General features: G+C 36.9%; 4 protein-coding genes across 5 annotated transcripts; all 4 read left to right on the forward strand.

The window, feature by feature from the left end:
* The first annotated feature begins 155 nt into the window (after nucleotides 1-155).
* LOC116145680 (outer envelope pore protein 16-3, chloroplastic/mitochondrial) lies at nucleotides 156-3,601 on the forward strand. Its single transcript, XM_031431130.1, has 3 exons — nucleotides 156-277; nucleotides 1,211-1,561; nucleotides 3,223-3,601. Exons 2-3 carry the CDS (start codon nucleotides 1,231-1,233, stop codon nucleotides 3,369-3,371), a joined length of 480 nt encoding a protein of 159 aa, XP_031286990.1. The 5' UTR covers nucleotides 156-277; nucleotides 1,211-1,230; the 3' UTR covers nucleotides 3,372-3,601.
* A 2,521-nt stretch (nucleotides 3,602-6,122) lies between these two features.
* LOC116145679 (rhodanese-like domain-containing protein 9, chloroplastic) lies at nucleotides 6,123-8,877 on the forward strand. The gene is made up of 6 exons (XM_031431129.1): nucleotides 6,123-6,230; nucleotides 7,198-7,448; nucleotides 7,589-7,739; nucleotides 8,210-8,295; nucleotides 8,385-8,489; nucleotides 8,581-8,877. Exons 1-6 carry the CDS (start codon nucleotides 6,184-6,186, stop codon nucleotides 8,649-8,651), a joined length of 711 nt encoding a protein of 236 aa, XP_031286989.1. The 5' UTR covers nucleotides 6,123-6,183; the 3' UTR covers nucleotides 8,652-8,877.
* A 391-nt stretch (nucleotides 8,878-9,268) lies between these two features.
* Nucleotides 9,269-10,971, forward strand: LOC116145681 (rhodanese-like domain-containing protein 9, chloroplastic; the record flags this gene model as incomplete). The annotated part of the gene is made up of 5 exons (XM_031431132.1): nucleotides 9,269-9,542; nucleotides 9,683-9,833; nucleotides 10,304-10,389; nucleotides 10,479-10,583; nucleotides 10,675-10,971. Coding segments are annotated over 5 exons (687 nt in total), but the record flags the coding sequence as incomplete, so codon positions are not given.
* A 1,173-nt stretch (nucleotides 10,972-12,144) lies between these two features.
* LOC116145677 (transcription factor bHLH91-like) lies at nucleotides 12,145-14,956 on the forward strand. Of its 2 annotated transcripts, none has more exons than XM_031431127.1 (4): nucleotides 12,145-12,459; nucleotides 13,320-14,107; nucleotides 14,195-14,611; nucleotides 14,701-14,956. In XM_031431127.1, exons 1-4 carry the CDS (start codon nucleotides 12,453-12,455, stop codon nucleotides 14,800-14,802), a joined length of 1,314 nt encoding a protein of 437 aa, XP_031286987.1. In that variant the 5' UTR covers nucleotides 12,145-12,452; the 3' UTR covers nucleotides 14,803-14,956. The 2 variants fall into 2 exon arrangements, with proteins under 2 accessions (XP_031286987.1, XP_031286988.1); XM_031431128.1 differs by lacking the exon at nucleotides 12,145-12,459 and adding an exon at nucleotides 13,066-13,154.
* Nucleotides 14,957-21,363: the final 6,407 nt, after the last annotated feature.

Raw genomic sequence — 21,363 nt, forward strand, 5'->3', positions numbered from 1 at the left:
TACCCTTTCAGGAAAAAAAAATTCTCAAACCCTCTGACTACCGACAAAAAAGAAAAAAAAAACAAAATGGTAATAACAAAATTTAAAAACAAAACAAAATTTAAAAAAAAAACAAACAAAATGGTGAAAAATGATAAAAGACTGAGGGCAAAATGGGAAAGACAAGTACTGCTTCATTCAGTTGAAGCCTCAACACAATTCTTAGTTGAACCCATCTCTTTTACAGTGAAGAGTAAAAACACGCTCGCGCGTCTTCTTCGAATCAGATTATCAAAACGTACGTATTTTTTCCTCTTTTTAATTCATTAATCACTTTGTTTCTTCATAAATTCGCTTTTTAATTTCACTTTTTTGACCATCAAAATCAGAGCTTGGGCGCTCCCTTTTTAGTTTCGTCTCTAGGGTTTGCTTCGCTTCGATCAATGCCCGAATTGATCTTGAAAAAGATAGCCCGGAATTTCATTTGATAGAAGTTTTGATTTGATTTAATTGTTTATTTGGTTTTTGTTTATTTTTATTGAAGTTTTATGTGATTTTGTTAGAAATAATTAAGAAAAAAAATGAAAAGAATCCATTTTGAAGAATATATTGGGGTGATTTTAATTTTTTCAAGGTTTGGAATGTGGTCTAATAGGTGGGATTTTGATGGGTTTGTGAACTGGTTTAGTATCCGATTAAGAGGAAGTGATGGACCCATCATAATTTTGTGTATTTGGATTCATTAACGCTGTTTTGATTTGAATTAGTGGTTATTTGGTACTTTTTGTGTTGGTTAAGTTTCAGTTTCTAATTTATCGTGATCTTTTTGGAGATAGAAAATGAAAAGAACCCATTTTCAGTGTTTAACTTGTGCTCGTCTTTGTATCGGCCTGTGTTTGATGTTTTTGAAGGGTTGGGATGTGGTTTAGTAGTTTGTGTTTTGATGGGTTTGTGAATTGGCTTAGTACCCATTTGAGAGAAAGTGATGGACTTATCATAAGTTTGGTTTTTGGATTCCTTAACGTTGTTTCGATTTGATTTAGTGGTTTATTTGCTTACATTAAGTTTCATTTCTGCTTAATGTGATTTTGTAATGTTTGCTGATATTCAAAAGAAGGGTTTGGGTTTCAAACTTTGCTCTTAAAATTGTATTGGGATAATTTTTATGTTTTTGAAGGGTTGGAATGTGATCTAATGGCTGGTATTTTGATGTGTTTGTGAATTGGTGTAGAACCTGTTTAGGATAAAGTGATGGACCCAGCAGAGCGTAGGTATTTGGAGAATGATGATACTCCTTTGATGAAAACGTTTAAGGGTGCAACAATGGGTTTGGCTACTGGGACTATCTGGGGAACCGCTGTTGCTACTTGGTATGATGTGCCTCGTGTTGAGAGAAGTGTAGCGCTTCCAGGGTTGCTGAGGACGCTGAAGATGATGGGTAATTATGGTTTGACATTTGCTGCTATCGGGGGAGTTTACATCGGCGTTGAGCAGCTCGTGGAGAATTACAGGACGAAGAGAGATTTTGTCAATGGAGCTGTTGGAGGTTTTGTTGCTGGGGCATCTATTCTTGGCTTCAAAGGTGATTTTTTTTTCATGGATTGTTCTATTTTATTTTTATCCTTACTGTCATGAATTTATGTGACATTTGATATGGCTTCATGAGACAAATAGTCAACAATATATTTCTTGGATGCCTTTGGGGTACATCAATTTGCATATTTTGATGATTCTTTTTGTTCTCTTTTATGTTTTGAAGAAAATTTCACTCTTCAAAGCTTGATAGCTTGCTATTGCTCTCGAGCTTTGCAGAAGGCAATAAGACATGTTATGCTTTCTACCTGTTGACTAACTGTTCTTGTTGCTTGCATTCCTTTTCATTCTTCCTATATATATTTAGTGGGGGTTTTGACTTTTAATTTCTTTGTTCCTATGAATACAAGATCTTTGGTCATTCCTATGTGTTAAATTTACGTCTTGCATTTATTTCCTTATTTTTAGCATCAGTCTTCAAGTGGCTTGACAATGATAGATCGTTGAGGTGAAAACCTGGTAATGAGAAATTTGTAGATGAAGGTTAACGAATTGCTTTTATTGATTAGACAAGGAATGGTTGATTTCAGTGTATGTTTCTGTGATCTCATCAACCAACAACCTGTCTGTGGATTAGTTGTGAAAATCTTGGTATATATATTATGCTGCTGACTACTCTGGCTTGTGGTTCACCATGTTATATTATGCTGCTGGCTACTATAACTTGGATCACCATTTTGTGCTGTTCTCAAATCATTTTCCGCTTAATAACTAAGATGCTAATATGCTTATGTTTGAGTTCAAAATTATTGAAATGTTCCCTTTTCATATATTGTATTCACATGCTTTTGCTAAATGTCACAATAATTAAAGTGATGTAATGTGCATGTGTTGGTGGTTTATTTCACATTACGGGCAGTTTTGAATTTTCTAATCATTGGATCACCAATTCTTACTTTCACTGCTGCTCATACTTTCTTGAGCCTTTATATTTTCCATTTGTATGACATAGTATTCCTTTATATAAGGTTGGTCTACTTGGAATATATGTTTTCTTAGTATGTAGAAACCACTGTCCTGATATTTTTATGGAGGAATTTAGGATGCCTGAGTGTAGAAGTTTATTCTGAAATAAGAATGCAAAAATTAATATTTTGTGGGAATTCTGAGAAGATTTTGATTCGTTATTGGGCGGTTGTTCTGTACTGGTATCATAGCAATATGTTTTGGCAAGGATCTGAATCCAACATAGTCTATTAATTGTATGGCCGTGGAAAACATGCCAGATTGAGTATCAGTTACCAGGATGCTTCACATTACTTGTTATACAATTCTCAGATTGAACGTCTTCCCCTTGTTAATCTCAAGTTAGTGCCATTGGCATTGATAATGCTGAAAATTCAAAAATTAAGCTTTTGAAGTTCCTTGGCTTCTTTAATTAAACTTTTCCTTATAGAAATTTCGTCAACATCTGTTGGATTTTCGAGCTTTGTTCCAATTGGCATACGATCTTGTTTAACCCTCATTTATTTTTTTAAATATTAACTATATAATCAGAATGAGTGTACATAAGTCATCTCTTGCACTTGAGTGAAACAACTTGAATCTTCAGTTGATGTTACCTATGTTGATGTCAATCCAATCTGCTTCTTTGCCTTAAACTTGTATTTTTTATCAATTAAATAAGTTGATGTGCGATTCCGTTTGCAGGAAGAAGTATTTCAACAGCTCTTTCTGCTGGCACAGCACTTGCTGTTACTTCTGCTTTAATTGATGCTGGCGGTCAAACTACAAGAGTAGACACCGGCAAGGAATATTACCCTTACACCACAAAGAAAAGATCCACAGTTGATCAATGATTTCTCAGTTCTACCATCAAAAAGAAGCCAAGGGCAAATCCATGAGACGGAGTTGGTCACTGTGTTACTCAAACTTGCTGTATGTTTGCTTCAGAGATGTAACCATACTCTAAGCTCTATTTCATTGTTTTAACTTGTAAGTTTTTAGAGCGTGAACAGATGTTTGGAATAAATAAGCTGTCATTTTGCTCTGCTAGATGCAGTTCTGAATTTGAGGCCATTTTTCATAAGCTTTGTGATAATTTGATATTCATACCAAGAACAATTATGATTCATCTCTTTAACCAGAAACAAGTTTTCTTGTTTATTCAAATGGTTCTTCATACATAATCGTGTTCATGGTACATCTTTACAACAATCCCTGATTGTTTCTTGGCACCGTGCGCGCCAAGTTCTGTTGAAATCCATTTCAGAAGAACTTAGCATTTAACTTGCAAATATCAGAGATGAAAGATCAAAGCAGCATTTCTTTGAGTGCGCAGGAACAATTCTTGTGTGCTTCCAATGCACGGACTACTTATCAATAAGGATGTGCCATGTCATCACGTGCACCCTCATTGAGCGGTTGTATGTGCACCCGATGCATGGAAGAATTGTTCCTATGAACATAACCCCATTCTTGAGCTCTTGCTTTAGTTTTCAGTATCAATATATTTGAGCAACTGCTTTAAACTTATGGTTTTAAAACCCAGCCCAGCCCCAGCCGAGACCCAAGGCCTTCACCGGGCCGGGTTACCAATTTTACTATTCATAAAAAACCCTACAATTAAGACGACGATCGGCGAACAATTAAAGGTTGAGATGTTGGGGGTATTAAAAAGGAAGGGTCAATGAGTGCAATGGTGACGACGAAAGTGATTTCTAGTGAGTGAAACGATCGAAAATTGCAAAAATAAATCGACGGCAACAATGATCTATAGGTGGCAATTGGCAAGGTGAACGAGGGAGGGGTAAGATGGGTTTTGGTCAAGAGATTGGAGGGAGTGTTTTCGTGGTGTTAGGGAGTGTTGTTGTCGTTGGAAACATGCCTTATTTGCCTTGGTTTGTCGTCGCCGGTGGTGTTTAGGGTTCTTTTGAAAGATTTCAAACTTGTAGGGACTTATATGATCAGTTAAACCGGTCAACCCAGGACTCTGCCACTTTTCCGGTTTTCCCTCCGCGTTGGTTATTAAAACACTACCCGCAATATTTCTACAAGTTCTCTTTAACAGTATCAAGATTCAAGACTGTTTAAGATATGAGCATACAGCCTGTAGAACATGAAATATTTCCAGAAGCATAATAAAGATCAATGATAATTATCACAAGGCCTAATCCAGATGTAAGCAGTAATGAACAAGGATTTAAGGTTTTCTTCCATATCAATTCAATATCAGTAATATTACGCATAAAATTATAACATGAACATGAACATCATACTCGAAAATCAGTAATATTATACATAAAGATCCGTCATATGTATCGATAATACAGTATGAGATTGATAATACAGCATATAACTTGAAGAATCAAAACAAATAAATTACAAACGAAATAGTTTGCAGCAGACAGGGAAGTGAGGAACAAGAACTGGGGGGGCTTGATTTTCTCTTTGAATGAATTTAGACTTCAGAGACTGATGAGCCTGAGCTTCCCCATATCTATCACTTGATGCCTCAACAGGATAATGATAATAAAAGCAGCAACATAAAGATGATAAAAACCCCATTAATCTTTTGTCTCTTTACTGCTGATAAAGGCTGTATCTGTATATCAGTAATATATATCTGTTTAGTGTTTTAAGTGAATCTTTAAATAACAGCCATCATTGTCGTCTTAACCTATCAGTCAAAGTTTATCAAGGAAAATCTACCAAATAGAGATTAGAGATTACATTGGCTAGATATTTGTTGGATTATTAATATTCTTTGTCAAACTACTTGCAAGAAAAGGATGTTTATAAGGAAAATACGACCGATGCGTGGACTAATGGTAAAAGAGTAAATGAGGATCTAATATGATCTCTAAAGTTTTAGTCTACTTAATGATAAAAGAGTAGGAGGAGGATTTAACATGATCTCCTGAGTTTGAGTTTTCACGACTGCTAACATGATCTCTTGAGTTTGAGTCCTGATCGGTAGTTCTAAAGTTTTGGGGATTGGTTGAAGTATACGTAAGCTAGCTCGAACACCTCCGATCATCAAAAAGAAAAAAAAAATGTCATTCATCCAGATTGTTGTTGTCATCCCAAGTAGGATTGCAATGGATTGAGTCTTTGTGAACTAAAGAGAATGTTAAGGTTCCATGTCAGATAGAAATGAGTTTAATTTTGGACTTATAACGGTAGGTAAACAACATTGTTTAATAGACTCATCTTTAGGTAAATGACAGATGTATAACATATGATAATATTTACAAGTGAATGCAATTTATCATATATCCATTTTCTTTTTACACCTTAGCATAACAAAATATGGTAAGACTGTTTATATAAGTTTTTATCGAAGGTTAATTTTTGGGTGCTTTTGTTAGTTTCTTAAACATGTAGAACTCAACTTTATTACCCTAAACAAAAGGGGTCAAATTTGAATTCCTAGAAAATAAAAATCTCTTTTTTTCTGGCATATTCTAAAATCCAAACCATAAAGCCTTGGGGGCTCGGACAAATATATCCAATACTCAAGTCAACGTGGCAGCAACCCATTGCGCCTCCTAAATTTCATGGGCCACCACTCTCATGGCTGTCTCTATTTTCGACTAATCACTCACACTTTCAACACAGAGAGAGAGAGAAAGCTAGAAGCTTTAACAATTCAACGTCTCTTTCTTCTCAATGGCTGGAATTATTGCTCCCCCTTCACTTCTTCTTCCTTCCGGAAGGTACAAACTTTTTCTTTCTTTCTTTCAATAACAGTACTTTAAAGTTAAAGTTAATTTTGAAGAATGTGGGATTCATAAACCAAAAATTCACAAGCTTTAATGTTGTAACTTAATGGTTAACTTGTAAGTTTCCAAAAGTTAGTTCCTTTTTTGCTGTAATGTACGCTGCTAAGCAGAAAAAATGGGAAATTTAGCCTCTAAGGTGGAGGGGATCAGTTTGTTTTGAGTTCATGATGCTGATTTTTTATGATTTGTTTTTGCTGTTTGATCAATAAAAGTATATGAAAATTTCAGTGGCTTTCTATTGAGTTTTAGGCCTAACTGATGTGAAACTTCAGTGTGTGTTTTGTTGGCATTTCAAATGACTATTTACTGTTTTCCATTGAAATTGAAATTGACCCTCTCCAGTAATTTTCTGAGAAAATGGAGAAAATGTGAGTTTTTGCAGTATTAGTCTTCATCAAGGGTAAATGGGATTACTTTGTTTTGAGAATTGGGTATGCTATTTGATCATTATCTTAAATTGAGGAAAAGTGTGTGAAATTTGAGTGGCTTTCTATTGGCTTATGGCTAATTTATGTGCTGCTTCAATGTGTATTCCATTGAAATTGAACTTGATCCTCCATTTATATGCTGAGAAAATGGCGAAAAACTCTTGTGTATGTCGACTACAATGGACTTTTATTAGGTCCATCGACAATGGACTTTTATTAGGTCCGTACTAATGAAAATCCAAGATGTCATTTTCCCCCTCAAAGAGTGTTTTTTACTTGTTCTTGTTACTAAGAGTTTATAAAACAAGGTCATTTAGGAATTTTAGAGGAAACAAAAAACTTGAAATAGTTAGACTTGTGATGATTAAGTTATTATTATTCTTATGTAGAGGAAGTAGGCAGTGAACTATTGTAAGCATTAAAGTTGAATACTTATGAACACGTAAGTAAGGTATTAAGAATGTGTTTTTCAGCAAATTGCGGACAACTTGGTTGGAATTTAAGACTCATCCTGGGAGAACCGTGTCAGGGAAACAAATTCATCGGAGAAATTTGAAGTTGAGGGCAGAAGTGAATTATGTGAATGATGAAGAAGCAAAGAAACTGGTAGCAGTGGAGGGTTATACAGTTGTTGATGTTCGGGACAAATCTCAATTCGATCGTGCTCATATAAAATCATGTTACCACATGCCTCTTTTTATCGAAAATAAAGACAGTGATATTGGTAAACCTTCTTGCTTCTTTATCTAGCTTAATGGTGTCTGTCCATTTCTGGCTCATTAAGTTTACTTGAACAATATGGTTAACTGGTCTATATAATGATTGCAAATGTCACTCAACTGCTTTCGGTTTCTGTTTGTGCAGGCACAGTTATAAAGAGGACTGTGCACAACAATTTTTCGGGTTTATTCTTTGGGTTGCCATTTACTAAAGAGAATCCTGAATTTGTTCAATCTCTTAAGAACCAGTTTTCATCTGAAAGTAAATTGTTGCTTGTATGTCAGGAAGGATTGAGGTTAGTTTTTCATATTCTGGTAGTTGTTTGACCTGATAATGCATGATTAGACTTTAAACGTCTTGATGAGGAACAGTCACAAGATTCGTTATTTTTGCATTCAACTCCCCACACTTGATTACCAGGAGAAAAATAGAAAATCATTTGTCATCATGTCGACACCATAATAGTAGACAAATGTATGCAATATACCAATCTATAAAGCTATAAATTGAGAAATTAAGTTGCTACATTGAAATACTTGAATTCCATATTAGCACTTTGGAATTTTTGGGACATCAGAGTTTGTTGTGATTTCCAGGAATGTAAATTACAAGTATTGAAATGTTTAGTACAAGTACAATTACTAATGTAGTTATAATCTATTGATGTGTTTCATAGATGCCTTCTGTTTTATGTTACTTCACATCTCATCATTTTCGCCTGATCTAGAAACCATTTACAGGATTCATTTTCTTTTTACTGTCAAGGTCTGCCGCTGCAGCTAATAAGTTAGAGCGAGCCGGTTTCCAAAACATAGCATGTATAACATCAGGGCTCCAGGCAGTAAAACCAGGTTAAAACTCTCAACTCCGTTAACTTCTATATTGCACAACGCCACTTCTTCCCTATGCAAGGTTTAAGAAGATTCACTTCTTTCTGCAGGTACTTTTGATTCTGTTGGTTCCACCGAGCTGCAAAATGCTGGAAAAGCTGGTTTGGTGACGATTCAAGGCAAGATTTCAGCTGTACTGGGAACCGTGCTTATCTGTAAGTCCGATACTTATTCAAACTTTCGCTACATTATGCTCAAATTCTTTGATTTATCATGTACCATACTCGTATTTTATCAAATTTTCAGGTGCATTTCTATTCATCACCTTCTTCCCGGACCAAGCCGAGAAGTTGTTTCAATTAGCCCCTGCAAGCTAGGTCTTATTCTCCAAAATTTTGCAGAATCTTTGTCCATGTATAGTGGTTGTAGAGATTGAGAGTTTGAAGCATTAGAAACATGGTGTCCAAATGTAGAGAAGCAAAGTTTGTGAACATCTGTAATTGGAGATGAATTTGTACTTCCATAGCCATGAGTTCAATACATCTAAGTGTGCATATATATATGGGGTTATCATTTATGAACATTAAATTAGATTTTGTATTACAAGTGTGTGCCATTACTTGTAACTAATAATTTGTGCACATTCCATGACTATAAAAGGGGAAAAACTACGCTACTAGTCATGCTATCAGCTCGATAAAAACCGACCAGGAATGACAATGAGTCAGGTTTGAGATCACGAGTTCATCCAATTCTAAATGTTAGTCCGAACCCATGTAAAACCATGTAATTTCATCAAGATTTGTCTTAATTTGGCTTTGGTTGATCCATNCTAAGAGTTTATAAAACAAGGTCATTTAGGAATTTTAGAGGAAACAAAAAACTTGAAATAGTTAGACTTGTGATGATTAAGTTATTATTATTCTTATGTAGAGGAAGTAGGCAGTGAACTATTGTAAGCATTAAAGTTGAATACTTATGAACACGTAAGTAAGGTATTAAGAATGTGTTTTTCAGCAAATTGCGGACAACTTGGTTGGAATTTAAGACTCATCCTGGGAGAACCGTGTCAGGGAAACAAATTCATCGGAGAAATTTGAAGTTGAGGGCAGAAGTGAATTATGTGAATGATGAAGAAGCAAAGAAACTGGTAGCAGTGGAGGGTTATACAGTTGTTGATGTTCGGGACAAATCTCAATTCGATCGTGCTCATATAAAATCATGTTACCACATGCCTCTTTTTATCGAAAATAAAGACAGTGATATTGGTAAACCTTCTTGCTTCTTTATCTAGCTTAATGGTGTCTGTCCATTTCTGGCTCATTAAGTTTACTTGAACAATATGGTTAACTGGTCTATATAATGATTGCAAATGTCACTCAACTGCTTTCGGTTTCTGTTTGTGCAGGCACAGTTATAAAGAGGACTGTGCACAACAATTTTTCGGGTTTATTCTTTGGGTTGCCATTTACTAAAGAGAATCCTGAATTTGTTCAATCTCTTAAGAACCAGTTTTCATCTGAAAGTAAATTGTTGCTTGTATGTCAGGAAGGATTGAGGTTAGTTTTTCATATTCTGGTAGTTGTTTGACCTGATAATGCATGATTAGACTTTAAACGTCTTGATGAGGAACAGTCACAAGATTCGTTATTTTTGCATTCAACTCCCCACACTTGATTACCAGGAGAAAAATAGAAAATCATTTGTCATCATGTCGACACCATAATAGTAGACAAATGTATGCAATATACCAATCTATAAAGCTATAAATTGAGAAATTAAGTTGCTACATTGAAATACTTGAATTCCATATTAGCACTTTGGAATTTTTGGGACATCAGAGTTTGTTGTGATTTCCAGGAATGTAAATTACAAGTATTGAAATGTTTAGTACAAGTACAATTACTAATGTAGTTATAATCTATTGATGTGTTTCATAGATGCCTTCTGTTTTATGTTACTTCACATCTCATCATTTTCGCCTGATCTAGAAACCATTTACAGGATTCATTTTCTTTTTACTGTCAAGGTCTGCCGCTGCAGCTAATAAGTTAGAGCGAGCCGGTTTCCAAAACATAGCATGTATAACATCAGGGCTCCAGGCAGTAAAACCAGGTTAAAACTCTCAACTCCGTTAACTTCTATATTGCACAACGCCACTTCTTCCCTATGCAAGGTTTAAGAAGATTCACTTCTTTCTGCAGGTACTTTTGATTCTGTTGGTTCCACCGAGCTGCAAAATGCTGGAAAAGCTGGTTTGGTGACGATTCAAGGCAAGATTTCAGCTGTACTGGGAACCGTGCTTATCTGTAAGTCCGATACTTATTCAAACTTTCGCTACATTATGCTCAAATTCTTTGATTTATCATGTACCATACTCGTATTTTATCAAATTTGCAGGTGCATTTCTATTCATCACCTTCTTCCCGGACCAAGCCGAGAAGTTGTTTCAATTAGCCCCTTCAAGCTAGGTCTTATTCTCCAAAATTTTGCAGAATCTTTGTCCATGTATAGTGGTTGTAGAGATTGAGAGTTTGAAGCATTAGAAACATGGTGTCCAAATGTAGAGAAGCAAAGTTTGTGAACATCTGTACTTGGAGATGAATTTGTACTTCCATAGCCATGAGTTCAATACATCTAAGTGTGCATATATATATGGGGTTATCATTTATGAACATTAAATTAGATTTTGTATTACAAGTGTGTGCCATTACTTGTAACTAATAATTTGTGCACATTCCATGACTATAAAAGGGGAAAAACTACGCTACTAGTCATGCTATCAGCTCGATAAAAACCGACCAGGAATGACAATGAGTCAGGTTTGAGATCACGAGTTCATCCAATTCTAAATGTTAGTCCGAACCCATGTAAAACCATGTAATTTCATCAAGATTTGTCTTAATTTGGCTTTGGTTGATCAATCTTGCAGGGAATTATACCTCACCTATTAACTTGGTCATGTATAATTAGAGGTGGGAAAGGTCCATGCTCAATTGGTCTTGGGCCTGGGTCCTCAGGGTTTGGGCTCGGGCCCAAACAATTAGGGATTGGTCATGGGCCAATAGGACCGGTCGTATGGCCTGGACAAATTTTTTAAATTTTATTTTAACCCTTGTATTTATTATCAATTTCATATTAAATAGGGGGTTTTGGATATTTTATAGGGATTAAAAGGAAATTGGGGAGGGGGGTTTGGGCCCTAGCCTCTGATCAGGGCCGGTCCAGTCTTAGAACTAATCTTTATAGGATCGATCATAAGATCGGTTTTTTAGGCTAGACTTTTTGGGTTTGGGCCTAATTCCCACCTCTATATATAATTAAAGTTTGAATCTCTTCGATAGTAATCTTGATGGAAAAAGGAACAATTAAAACTACTCAACCACAAATAAACCAACACAAGATGTCAAAGTTCTTATCTGATTTTTGATTTTTGATTTATGAGTAGGCAAGTCAAGGTAATAAGTACCGAAGAAGAAGAACAGGGATTTATTCATTACATCATGAACACGTACAACATGTCCTGTAGTAAACAGTGAAAGAATTCAAGTAATTAGTTTAAAAAATCTTCAGTTTGATCTACCTGAGTTACGAATAGGGGTAATCATTAGGAAGACTTACTCGACTATCAACTGTAGAGATGCGATATAAACTGATTTAAACACCTTCGATTAAAAAAAAAAAAAAGGCGGGGTAGTTAGTTTGAGATGGTAGGGTCCATACACACTGATTTAAAGCTCCCACCTAAACTAACACACTTTAACAGATTACACAAATGGTGTGAATTCTCGGGAGAAAGAAGAATCAAAAACTGCAAACAAGTGGAGCCCAGAGTCAGGAATATCAGTAACAAACTCTATACATAAAAGAAAGAAAATCCATTAGTCTTTCCTTCCTCTATGTAATTCTGTTTATAACATGTCTCCATTATTCCAAACACTCTCTCTATGACGGTGTCTACCTCCTGCAACGTAGGTCTCCATCTTTCTGTTTCATATTGAGTCTTCAGAGGTGCGGCCACTTGGTGTCGGATCAGCTCAGACAGGTCACTCAATGGCCCCCGCTAGCTAACATTGAAAGATATTCCCGGATAGCACTTAAATCTTAGTCGCATAAACCTTTCTTGAAAAGATCCGCTAAAAACCAGACACTTTGGAATTTCGTTGGCGATCATAATCATGGGGGGTATGTTTTTATTCTTGCTTTTATCTCTGGCATATTTGGATTAATTTTGTATTGCCATTTTCAAAGGTTAAAGTTTTATTCCATAACTTGTAGTTCTCATTTTTATTTTTTTATTTTTTTCAAATTTATTCAACTGACATGTATTGTTTTTCTCATTTGACTGATGCAGAGATTAACCANAAAAAAAAAAAAAAAAGAGGAGGAGTAGTTAGTTTGACATGGTAGGGTCCATAGACACTGATTTAAAGCTCCATCTAAAGTAACGCACTTTAACAGATTACACAAATGGTGTGAATACTCAGGAGAAAGAAGAGTCAAAAACTGCAAACAAGTGGAGCCCAGAGTGAGGAATATCAGTAACAGACTCTGTACATGAAAGAAAGAAAATCCATTAGTCTTTCCTTCCTATATGTAATTCTGTTTATAACATGTCTCCATTATTCCAAACACTCTCTCTATAACGGTGTCTACCTCCTGCAACATCGGTCTCCATCTTTCTGTTTCATACTGAGTCTTCAGAGGTGCGGCCACTTGGTGTCGGATCAGCTCAGACAGGTCACTCAATGGCCACCGCTACCTAACATAGAAAGATATTCCCGGATAGCAGTTAAACCTTAGTCGCATAAACCTTTCTTGAAAAGATCCGCTAAAAACCAGGCACTTTGGAGTTTTGTTGGCGATCATAATCATGGGGGGTATGTTTTTATTCTTGCTTTTATCTCTGGCATATTTGGATTAATTTTGTATTGCCATTTTCAAAGGTTAAAGTTTTATTCCATAACTTGTAGTTCTCATTTTTTATTTTTTTTTTTAAATTTATTCAACTTACATGTATTGTTTTTCTCATTTGACTGATGCAGAGATTAACCATTCTAAAATGTATGAGGAACCAGGGTGCTTCAATCCCAATAAATCCATGGCAGAGAGGGCAGATTCTGGAGCTGTCCAGAAGCAGTTTGAAGAGAATATGAAGCTCTCTGCTGACGAACTCTCTTATTATCACCACAATCACCAAGAAGATGCAGTTGTTTCCGCAATGGAACTAGAGTTTCAAAAGCATCTGGCCTTCAATGTGAAAAACTGCGATGACGACCCAAATCAGCTTCTTTCAAATGATCACTTTAACTGGAACGCTGGTGATATAGGTATTAATCAAGATGACCCACAACAAAATGGCCATAGGAGCTTTGATATCAATTCATTACCCCAAACAGCAGACCTTCTCAATCTCTTTCACTTGCCCAGATCCTCTTTGCTTCCAAATTCTTCCATCTCCTTCTCAAACTCAAACCATGACACTACTCCTTTGGGCTTTATAGGAGACCTCCCAGCCTCAGATAGCACATCCGTTTGGTATGATCCGTTATTTCATCTCAACCTGCCCCCACAACCTCCTTTACCTCCTTTGTTATCTTTATCCCAAGGTGGTGCTAATTCTTTGTTTGGGGATGAGAGAGATTCAAGCGGAGTAACTGCGTACCAAGATGGGGATGGAGGGATGCTGGAGTTCACAAGGGACACTGCTTGTATTGTTAGAGGGAGTGAAACTGGCAAGATGACAAAGCCCTTTACCACGGAGCGGCAAAAGAGAGAACACTTCGGTACCAAGTTCACAGTCTTGAGGAATCTGATTCCTAAACCTACCAAGGTACTTGTTTTTGCTTCTCTTTAATTTCATGATAATGTTTATATTATATCATAATGGCCGCTAATATAACAATTTTACATAACAAAGCCCGATAGAGCCTCGATTTTGGGAGATGCTATTGAGTACATCAAACAGCTTCTTAGTACAGTTAACGAGCTCAAATTATTGCTAGAGAGAAAAAGATGTGGTATAGAGAGAAGCAAGAGGCACAAGACAGAAGACGATGCTGGAGGGGATGTTGACAGTTGTAACATAAGGCCTCTTGATGATCCCGAGCAGTCCTATAATGGTTCTGTAAGGAGTTCCTGGCTTCAGAGAAAATCCAAGGATACTGAGGTTGATGTTCGTGTCATTGATGATGAAGTAACCATCAAACTCATTCAGAGAAAGAAGATTGACTGCTTGTTGCTTGTTTCCGAAGTTCTTGACGAGCTTCAGTTGGATCTCCACCATGTTGCCGGTGGCCAAATTGGCAATTACTACAGCTTTTTGTTCAACACAAAGGTGGTGGATGTGGATTGCTCTTCTTTACCAAACCCATCTTCTCCATGGAGTGTTTTATGAGATATTTATATTTGTTTCTAATTTTGCAGATATACGAAGGATCCTCTGTTTATGCTGGTGCAATAGCCAATAAGGTCATTGAGGTTATGGACAGAGAATATGCAGCTGTTCCACCCACAAGTAGCTATTAGGATTAAACGAGATCTGATTCTATTGGATATTAAGATCTTCTGCTTTCTTGATTGTCATAGACTGGTAATACTTAACAATTAAAATTGGTTGGAGGATGACTATTTCCAAGTTCCAAACTTAATGGTTTTCAAGTTAACTTTCTGTAACACCAGAAAACCAGCAATTACTGAATTCCAAGAAACTATATTCCTGTTCCTCATCACTTCAAGATCTTAAAGTGCATTATCCATATGTCCAATTTAGCATAAACACCAATCATAGTATTCCTAGTAACTATGTCTTTATTGACCATTTGTTTATATCAATTAAGAGCTTCATCCATTATACCTCGACTAGTCTTCCAACCCCGAACAAGGCTTCTAAAATAGGACAAACCTTATGATCCGTGACCAACAATATTAACAATTGTTTTTGTGATTCGAACCTGAGACCGCAAGGGAAGCAAACCCCTTGATCCCAAGCCTTTACCACTCGGCCAACCCATTATTGGTTACCCTCCCCGACGTTTCCATAAATAGCTTAACAGCCTCATCAATTTGGAAGGTTTGAACATAAGCTACAATCATAGCATTCCAAGAAACAACATTTCCACTAGGCATGTTGTCAAATAGTCCCGTAGGCTTCAAGATATTACCACTTCGTGCTGTAAAACCCTAATATGTTTAAACATCACATTAACTTCAAATTCTCTCCCCTTTTTTGTCATATACTTCTATTCAATTTCCACACACACAAATTCATATTTTGTATCATTACATACACATTGCATTACACGCACTTATACTCCATTTACTCATTACTTAACACATTACTTACATAAAATTATTCAATATCCAACAACACAAAAAATTGCATACACACTCATTACGTCTCATTACTTTTTGCATACACATTACTTCTCCCAATATAACGTATCTCTACAGGTGTTTAAAAAAATGCAAAAACCAAACCGAACCGGTTTTTCGATTATCCAGAAAATCGGTTCAGTTTTGGTTCACAGAAATACAAAAACCAATTTTTCGGTTCAGTTACCGGCTTATGGGATTATGGGAACGAGTTAATAAAAATAATAAATTATAAAACTAGTTTAAATTAGGGAAAAATCAAAATAAGATTTAAGTTTAAGGAAAAACCGGTTCGAAACCGATTAACCAGTTTTTACTAACCGATCAGAAAACCGGTTTTCCCCTTAACCGGTTTGGTTTCGGTTCAAAAATCGGTTATTCGGTTCAGAAATCAATTAACCGGTTCGGTTAACCGTTTATGAATACCCCTACATATCTCCCATTTTTTGTCATCAAGCAAAAATAAAAGGGCCACATTCAACCATAAGCTTTATATGACTCTTTGTAAGGCTAATATTACTCTTTTCATAATATGATGAATAGAAATAACAAGTATAATTCATATCACAAATCAGAATTCATAAGCCATTTCTCAAATTGTAAACTAAAAAGATTAGCACATTTCATTAATAATCAAATCATAAGCATAAACCATAAGGAAAATGTACCCTTAATGTGCAATAAGTTTCAAAGATCTGGAAAAACGAGAACAAGACTCTGAAAAACTGAAAAATATAGACACTAAGACTCCACTGGAGGTGGAGGATAATGGGATGAAGATGCAGTAAAGCGCTGGAACTAATCTAAAAGACTATCAATCAGAGCATCAAGAGTCTGGAACCACTCGTCAAGTTGCTCAAATCGTCGCTCGATCCTTTCAAACCCATGATCAAGTCTGGAAGAAATAGAACCAAGCTGATCTAATATGACGGTCCATCTTCGGATCTGGTTCTCTTTCCTCTTGCGGAACAGGATGTCGGCTCATCCTGTCTTACAGATTCTGCTTCTTGACCGGGTGCTCCTTCTTCCTCCTCTACTGGAACCATTTCCCATTCTTTATTCCTATTTTGCCTGATCACTCCCATCTTGTGTAGAAAAGTGGCATTCAATCTAACCATTCAGCTAAATCCTGAGGAGTCACCATGTGTTCATGATTTTGCGCACAAGCTATATATAAATCGAGGAATGGGCGTTCTTGAAACTGGAACGGGCGTTTCAGGAAATTGGGGATTTTGCGCGTAACCGGAACGGCTGTTACAGGAAATGGAACGGCCGGTACAGACAGGAACGACCAGTACAGGAGATGGCAGAATTCTTGTGGCTGCCCTCCTGGCAACTGTTTTCATTATTATCTTCACAACTTCATCTGATTTTAGCACCCTCAATGCAGTATGTTTCTGATCCTTTAATACCATTCATTGCGCTTTTAGCACCCAAAATTCTGTTAAAAATTCTGAATTACAACTGATTTTCTTCCAATGCTTTTCTTCAGAAGAATTCTGCTTTCTTTGTTATGGGTACTGAAAATGGCCCTTTCTTTATATCTTGAGACATCTTTCTTTGCAATGTAACATTAACTTTTTCATTACATTTCCAGTTCTCCCGCCATGAAACAAGAGTGACTCATGTCTTAGTCACTGGAGGTGCTGGCTATATAGGCTCTCATGGGAGCGGTATATTTCATTCTGGAAGAATCTTTCTCAGTCATTGAAAACAATTTCAATAAATATGTCTCTATGTTTCATTAATTCAAAAACTCTTGCTTACGGCAACAGGATAATCTTTCCAGAGGCAATATGGGTGCTGTTAAAATTCTCCAAAAGCTATTTCCAGAGCCCGGACGTCTTCAGTTCATCTATGCTGATCTTGGAGATGCAAAATCGGTACTAAACAACATTAATCTACTATTTTTGTTAATGCTTGGTGCGCCTGTACGAAACTGTATAGAGATACATATTTGACTTCTAGTTTCTTTAAGAAATATTTCAGGTCAACAAAAATCTTTGCAGAAAATGCATTTAATGCTGAGATCCATTTTGCAGCGATTGCTTATGTAGGTGAAAGTACACTTGAACCTCTTAGGTGTTACTTAGATGAAAGTGATGCAATTCTCTGAACCGATTGGCTGAATTCGAATTCACAACTGATTATCCACCTTCTCTGTTTAGAATATACGGGTAGGTTTGCCTGGTTGTTCGGCTGGCATGCAGTAGTTTAAACTTTAAATAGTATGTGGCCGCCTTGCTGGTAGAGTGGGCAAAAAACCCGGGCCCTGGGGAGGGGTGGTCAGGCCCAGGCCCAGGCTTGGGACGGGTTAATTTTAGAATACCCTTTACCAAATAATCAAAACTCAAAAATAACCAAAACCCCCTATAATATATGAAATCTATTAAAATTTGACAAATTACCCCCCGATAAATTATAAAACCCCCTTACATAATTATATATTACTCCAAATATATAAAAAAAATTAAGGGGCTAAATAGATATTTATCATGCCTACATAGGACCAGTCCCAAGGCCGATCCTATACAGGTCGTGCTCAGGCTTGGGACCAGTCTGGACCCTTACAAAAGTGACGGGCCTAGGACTGTCCCAGCCAATTTAGACCCAATCCCTCAGGGACCGATCCCAAATTGAGACCGATCCTTGAGTGCCTAGGCCTGGGATCGCCCGGGCGCAACTTTACCCCCCTCTACTTCAGGACATTTTGCGTATTGATATTTAGGATGCTTATAAGCTTATTATATAACTGCGTAACTTAGGGGCACTTACTCAATTTGTCCCTTAGAAAAGTTTTGATAATTTTTATGCCAATCTCATATGAATTTTGTTCTTTGAGTGAAACTATGTATCATCTTATTTATAAAATATAGCTTTTTCCTTTTCCAACAATATTATTACTTCGTCTCGAATCTAATTTTTGTTTAATTTTTTTTTCTTTAAAATTTTTAAAGACAGGCCAAAGCTCTAACAAAACTACATAACCAACCAGGAAAACTGTTTTGAAAACTCATTGATGTGGACGAAGTTTGTAGAATCGTTGTAAGCCATGAAGCAAAAGCTCCAATCAATTGGAGAATGAGGTGGTCATGTCTTTAACCAGAACCTGAGAATTACTCAGTTGGGGAAGTCGGGTCGGATTGAAGAAGCTATCAAAATATTCTCAAAAATGATCCAGAAGAATACTATAACATACAATTCAATGATCTCCAGCCGCCTTTGCTCGTAATGGCAGAATTAGTGATGCATTTCAACTATTCGAGAAAATGCCTCGCAAAAACTTAGTTTCTTGGAACACAATGATTGTTGGGTGTTTGCATAATGATAGAGATCAGAAAACTTGTGAACCATTTAAATGCATTAGGGTTAAACTCTTCGAAGAGATGGAATGGAAAGGGTGGCTGCTGATCTAGTTGATGAGGGCTTAAAACTGTTTAAATGCATTACTGAAGTGTATAGAATCTCTGGTAGATCATTACGCATGCTTGGTTGATTTGCTAGGCTACGCTGGGAGATTACATGAAGCCTTTAACATGGTGAGGGGAATGAAAATGAAACCAAATGCTGGAATGTGGGGTATACTATTTGGTGCGATCTGAACACATCGAAACCTAAAGCTTGGTAAGATGGCTCTAAAGAAGCTTTTAGAACTTGAACCTCAAAAAACTTCACATTGTGCACTCTTGTGAGAAAGAGAAACAAACAGGAGACACCTGGATTGAAACTAGAAATAAGATACTTATTGAAGAATAGAAAGACAATAGAAAAATCATAGCATCACCAACCTTAAGATCATGACAGTTGTTATGCCTAAAAAATCAAGGTTGATGTAAGCTTACATCAACAAGCACCAATCAGAATTCAGGAAAGTTTAGCGTCATTTAGAAGCTGTCATATCGCCCCAAGATAGAAAGAATATGGTTGTCATCAACCTAGCAGATTCAGGTTTTGTCTATAAGTGAATGAGGATCGTACACCTATCCAAGCCCTAGATAATTTGAGGATATTTCTTAAGTTATCAGCCAATGGGAGGCAAGGAAGGACTTGCACGACACCTATACACTTGTAGATTTGTAATCATTACCTTGAATTCAGCTATTATAAATAGATGACTCCCTCTCTCATTTTGATTCTGATTGTAATCTCTATTTTCAAAGCAAAGATAACCTATGAGAAAGAGACCAACTTGATATTCTCTATGAATAATAAGTTATTGTACCTCTGCTCGCTGTTCATTACGTGCGACCTCTTATAAACTCTCATATATAAAGGAAACAGTGGACGTATGAATCGCTTTAAGCATCCGAACCACTTTAAAAATCATCTCTCTCATTTATTATTGTGTCTTTACATTCAACATTATTGTGTAACCTTGTCTTGACTCTTGAATCAATTATATCATGTGTAATTTCTAAGAACAGCTTAACACTTTGCACGTACGAGTCGTTGGTATTAAAATCATACATCAATAGTTTGGTGCTAGAAAGAGGGAACATATTTTATATCTGCTCTTCATTCAGAATTTATGAAAGAGGGAACAGATTTTATATCCGCTCTTCATTCAGAATTTATGATCAACCAATTCTATTTATGAACAAATGGCTCGTGGTCTTGAAACCGAGCATAGTAGCACCAATAATGAGGAGACCCCTCGAGTACAGGATGTTACTTCTCCCGAGGTATCTCCAGTTCCCCAAGGTACCATGGCAGGCATCCCCTCAACCTCTCAGCTTGATCCGACCATAATGGATTATCTGGAAAGGTTCAATAATACTCTCCAAACGGTTAATCGAAGGTTATATTATTTGGATCAGGTCGTACCGCCCAATTCTGATAAGACGGTGCCACCTCTAAAAAGGCCTATAGGTCACGCTAAAGCGTGGAAACAGGCGAAAGCTCATACCACACGCACTATAGCGTGTAAAAACAAGGGAAAGTAGGTGGCTAACAATGGGCCAAAAGGCTCAAAAGGGCCAGTGAATACCGATCGTGAAACAGGTAGAATACCTATAGCTTTGCGACTTGCCGTTATGTCACATCATGAGTCGTCTCATGCCATTACGCAAGGGCAACCCCACAAGAGTGCTCGGCATGGAGATTCCCATTATCACCAGAATGATGGTTCCGACCATCACTGCGAGGGAAATACCCACCATCCGCGGGTCAGTTCTGACCACCGCAGAAGTCGAGATAACTCCCAAGTCATTTAGTGCCTTCACATGCCTCTAACCAACATGTGTCAAGGTATGTCGAAAGCTCTGGCCAAGGTGTGAAAGAGTTTGTTCTATGGTCTTTCCTTAATCATAATCGTGGAGAGCGAACTTACATTGCAAAAAGTGATCCTTAGGTGGCTCCGCTTCTTTAGATTGAGGAGTTACAACAAGCCTTGGATCAGCTTAGAGCTCAACATAATGAGCGAGGGCAGGTCGCTGATACGTCTCCCTTTTCTCTTGTAGTTTTGACTGCTCCTCTCCCATTAAGATTTAGAATGCTCGATATGCAAGCATTAGATGAGAATTCTGATCCGCAGGATCATCTCTATGAGTTTAACGACCTCATGAAGCTTCATTAAATTTCCAACTTGGCAAACTATCGTTGCTTAGCTGTGACTCTGACTGCCCATGCTAAGCGCTGGTTTAGATCGCTTCCACCAAGATCTATCAACTTGTAGCAATAGATGAGTTCGTTATTCTTGCGACACTTTTAGGCCAA

The sequence above is a fragment of the Pistacia vera genome, unplaced genomic scaffold, assembly GCF_008641045.1.
Source record: "Pistacia vera cultivar Batoury unplaced genomic scaffold, PisVer_v2 Contig464, whole genome shotgun sequence".
NCBI classification, from domain to species: Eukaryota; Viridiplantae; Streptophyta; class Magnoliopsida; order Sapindales; family Anacardiaceae; genus Pistacia; species Pistacia vera.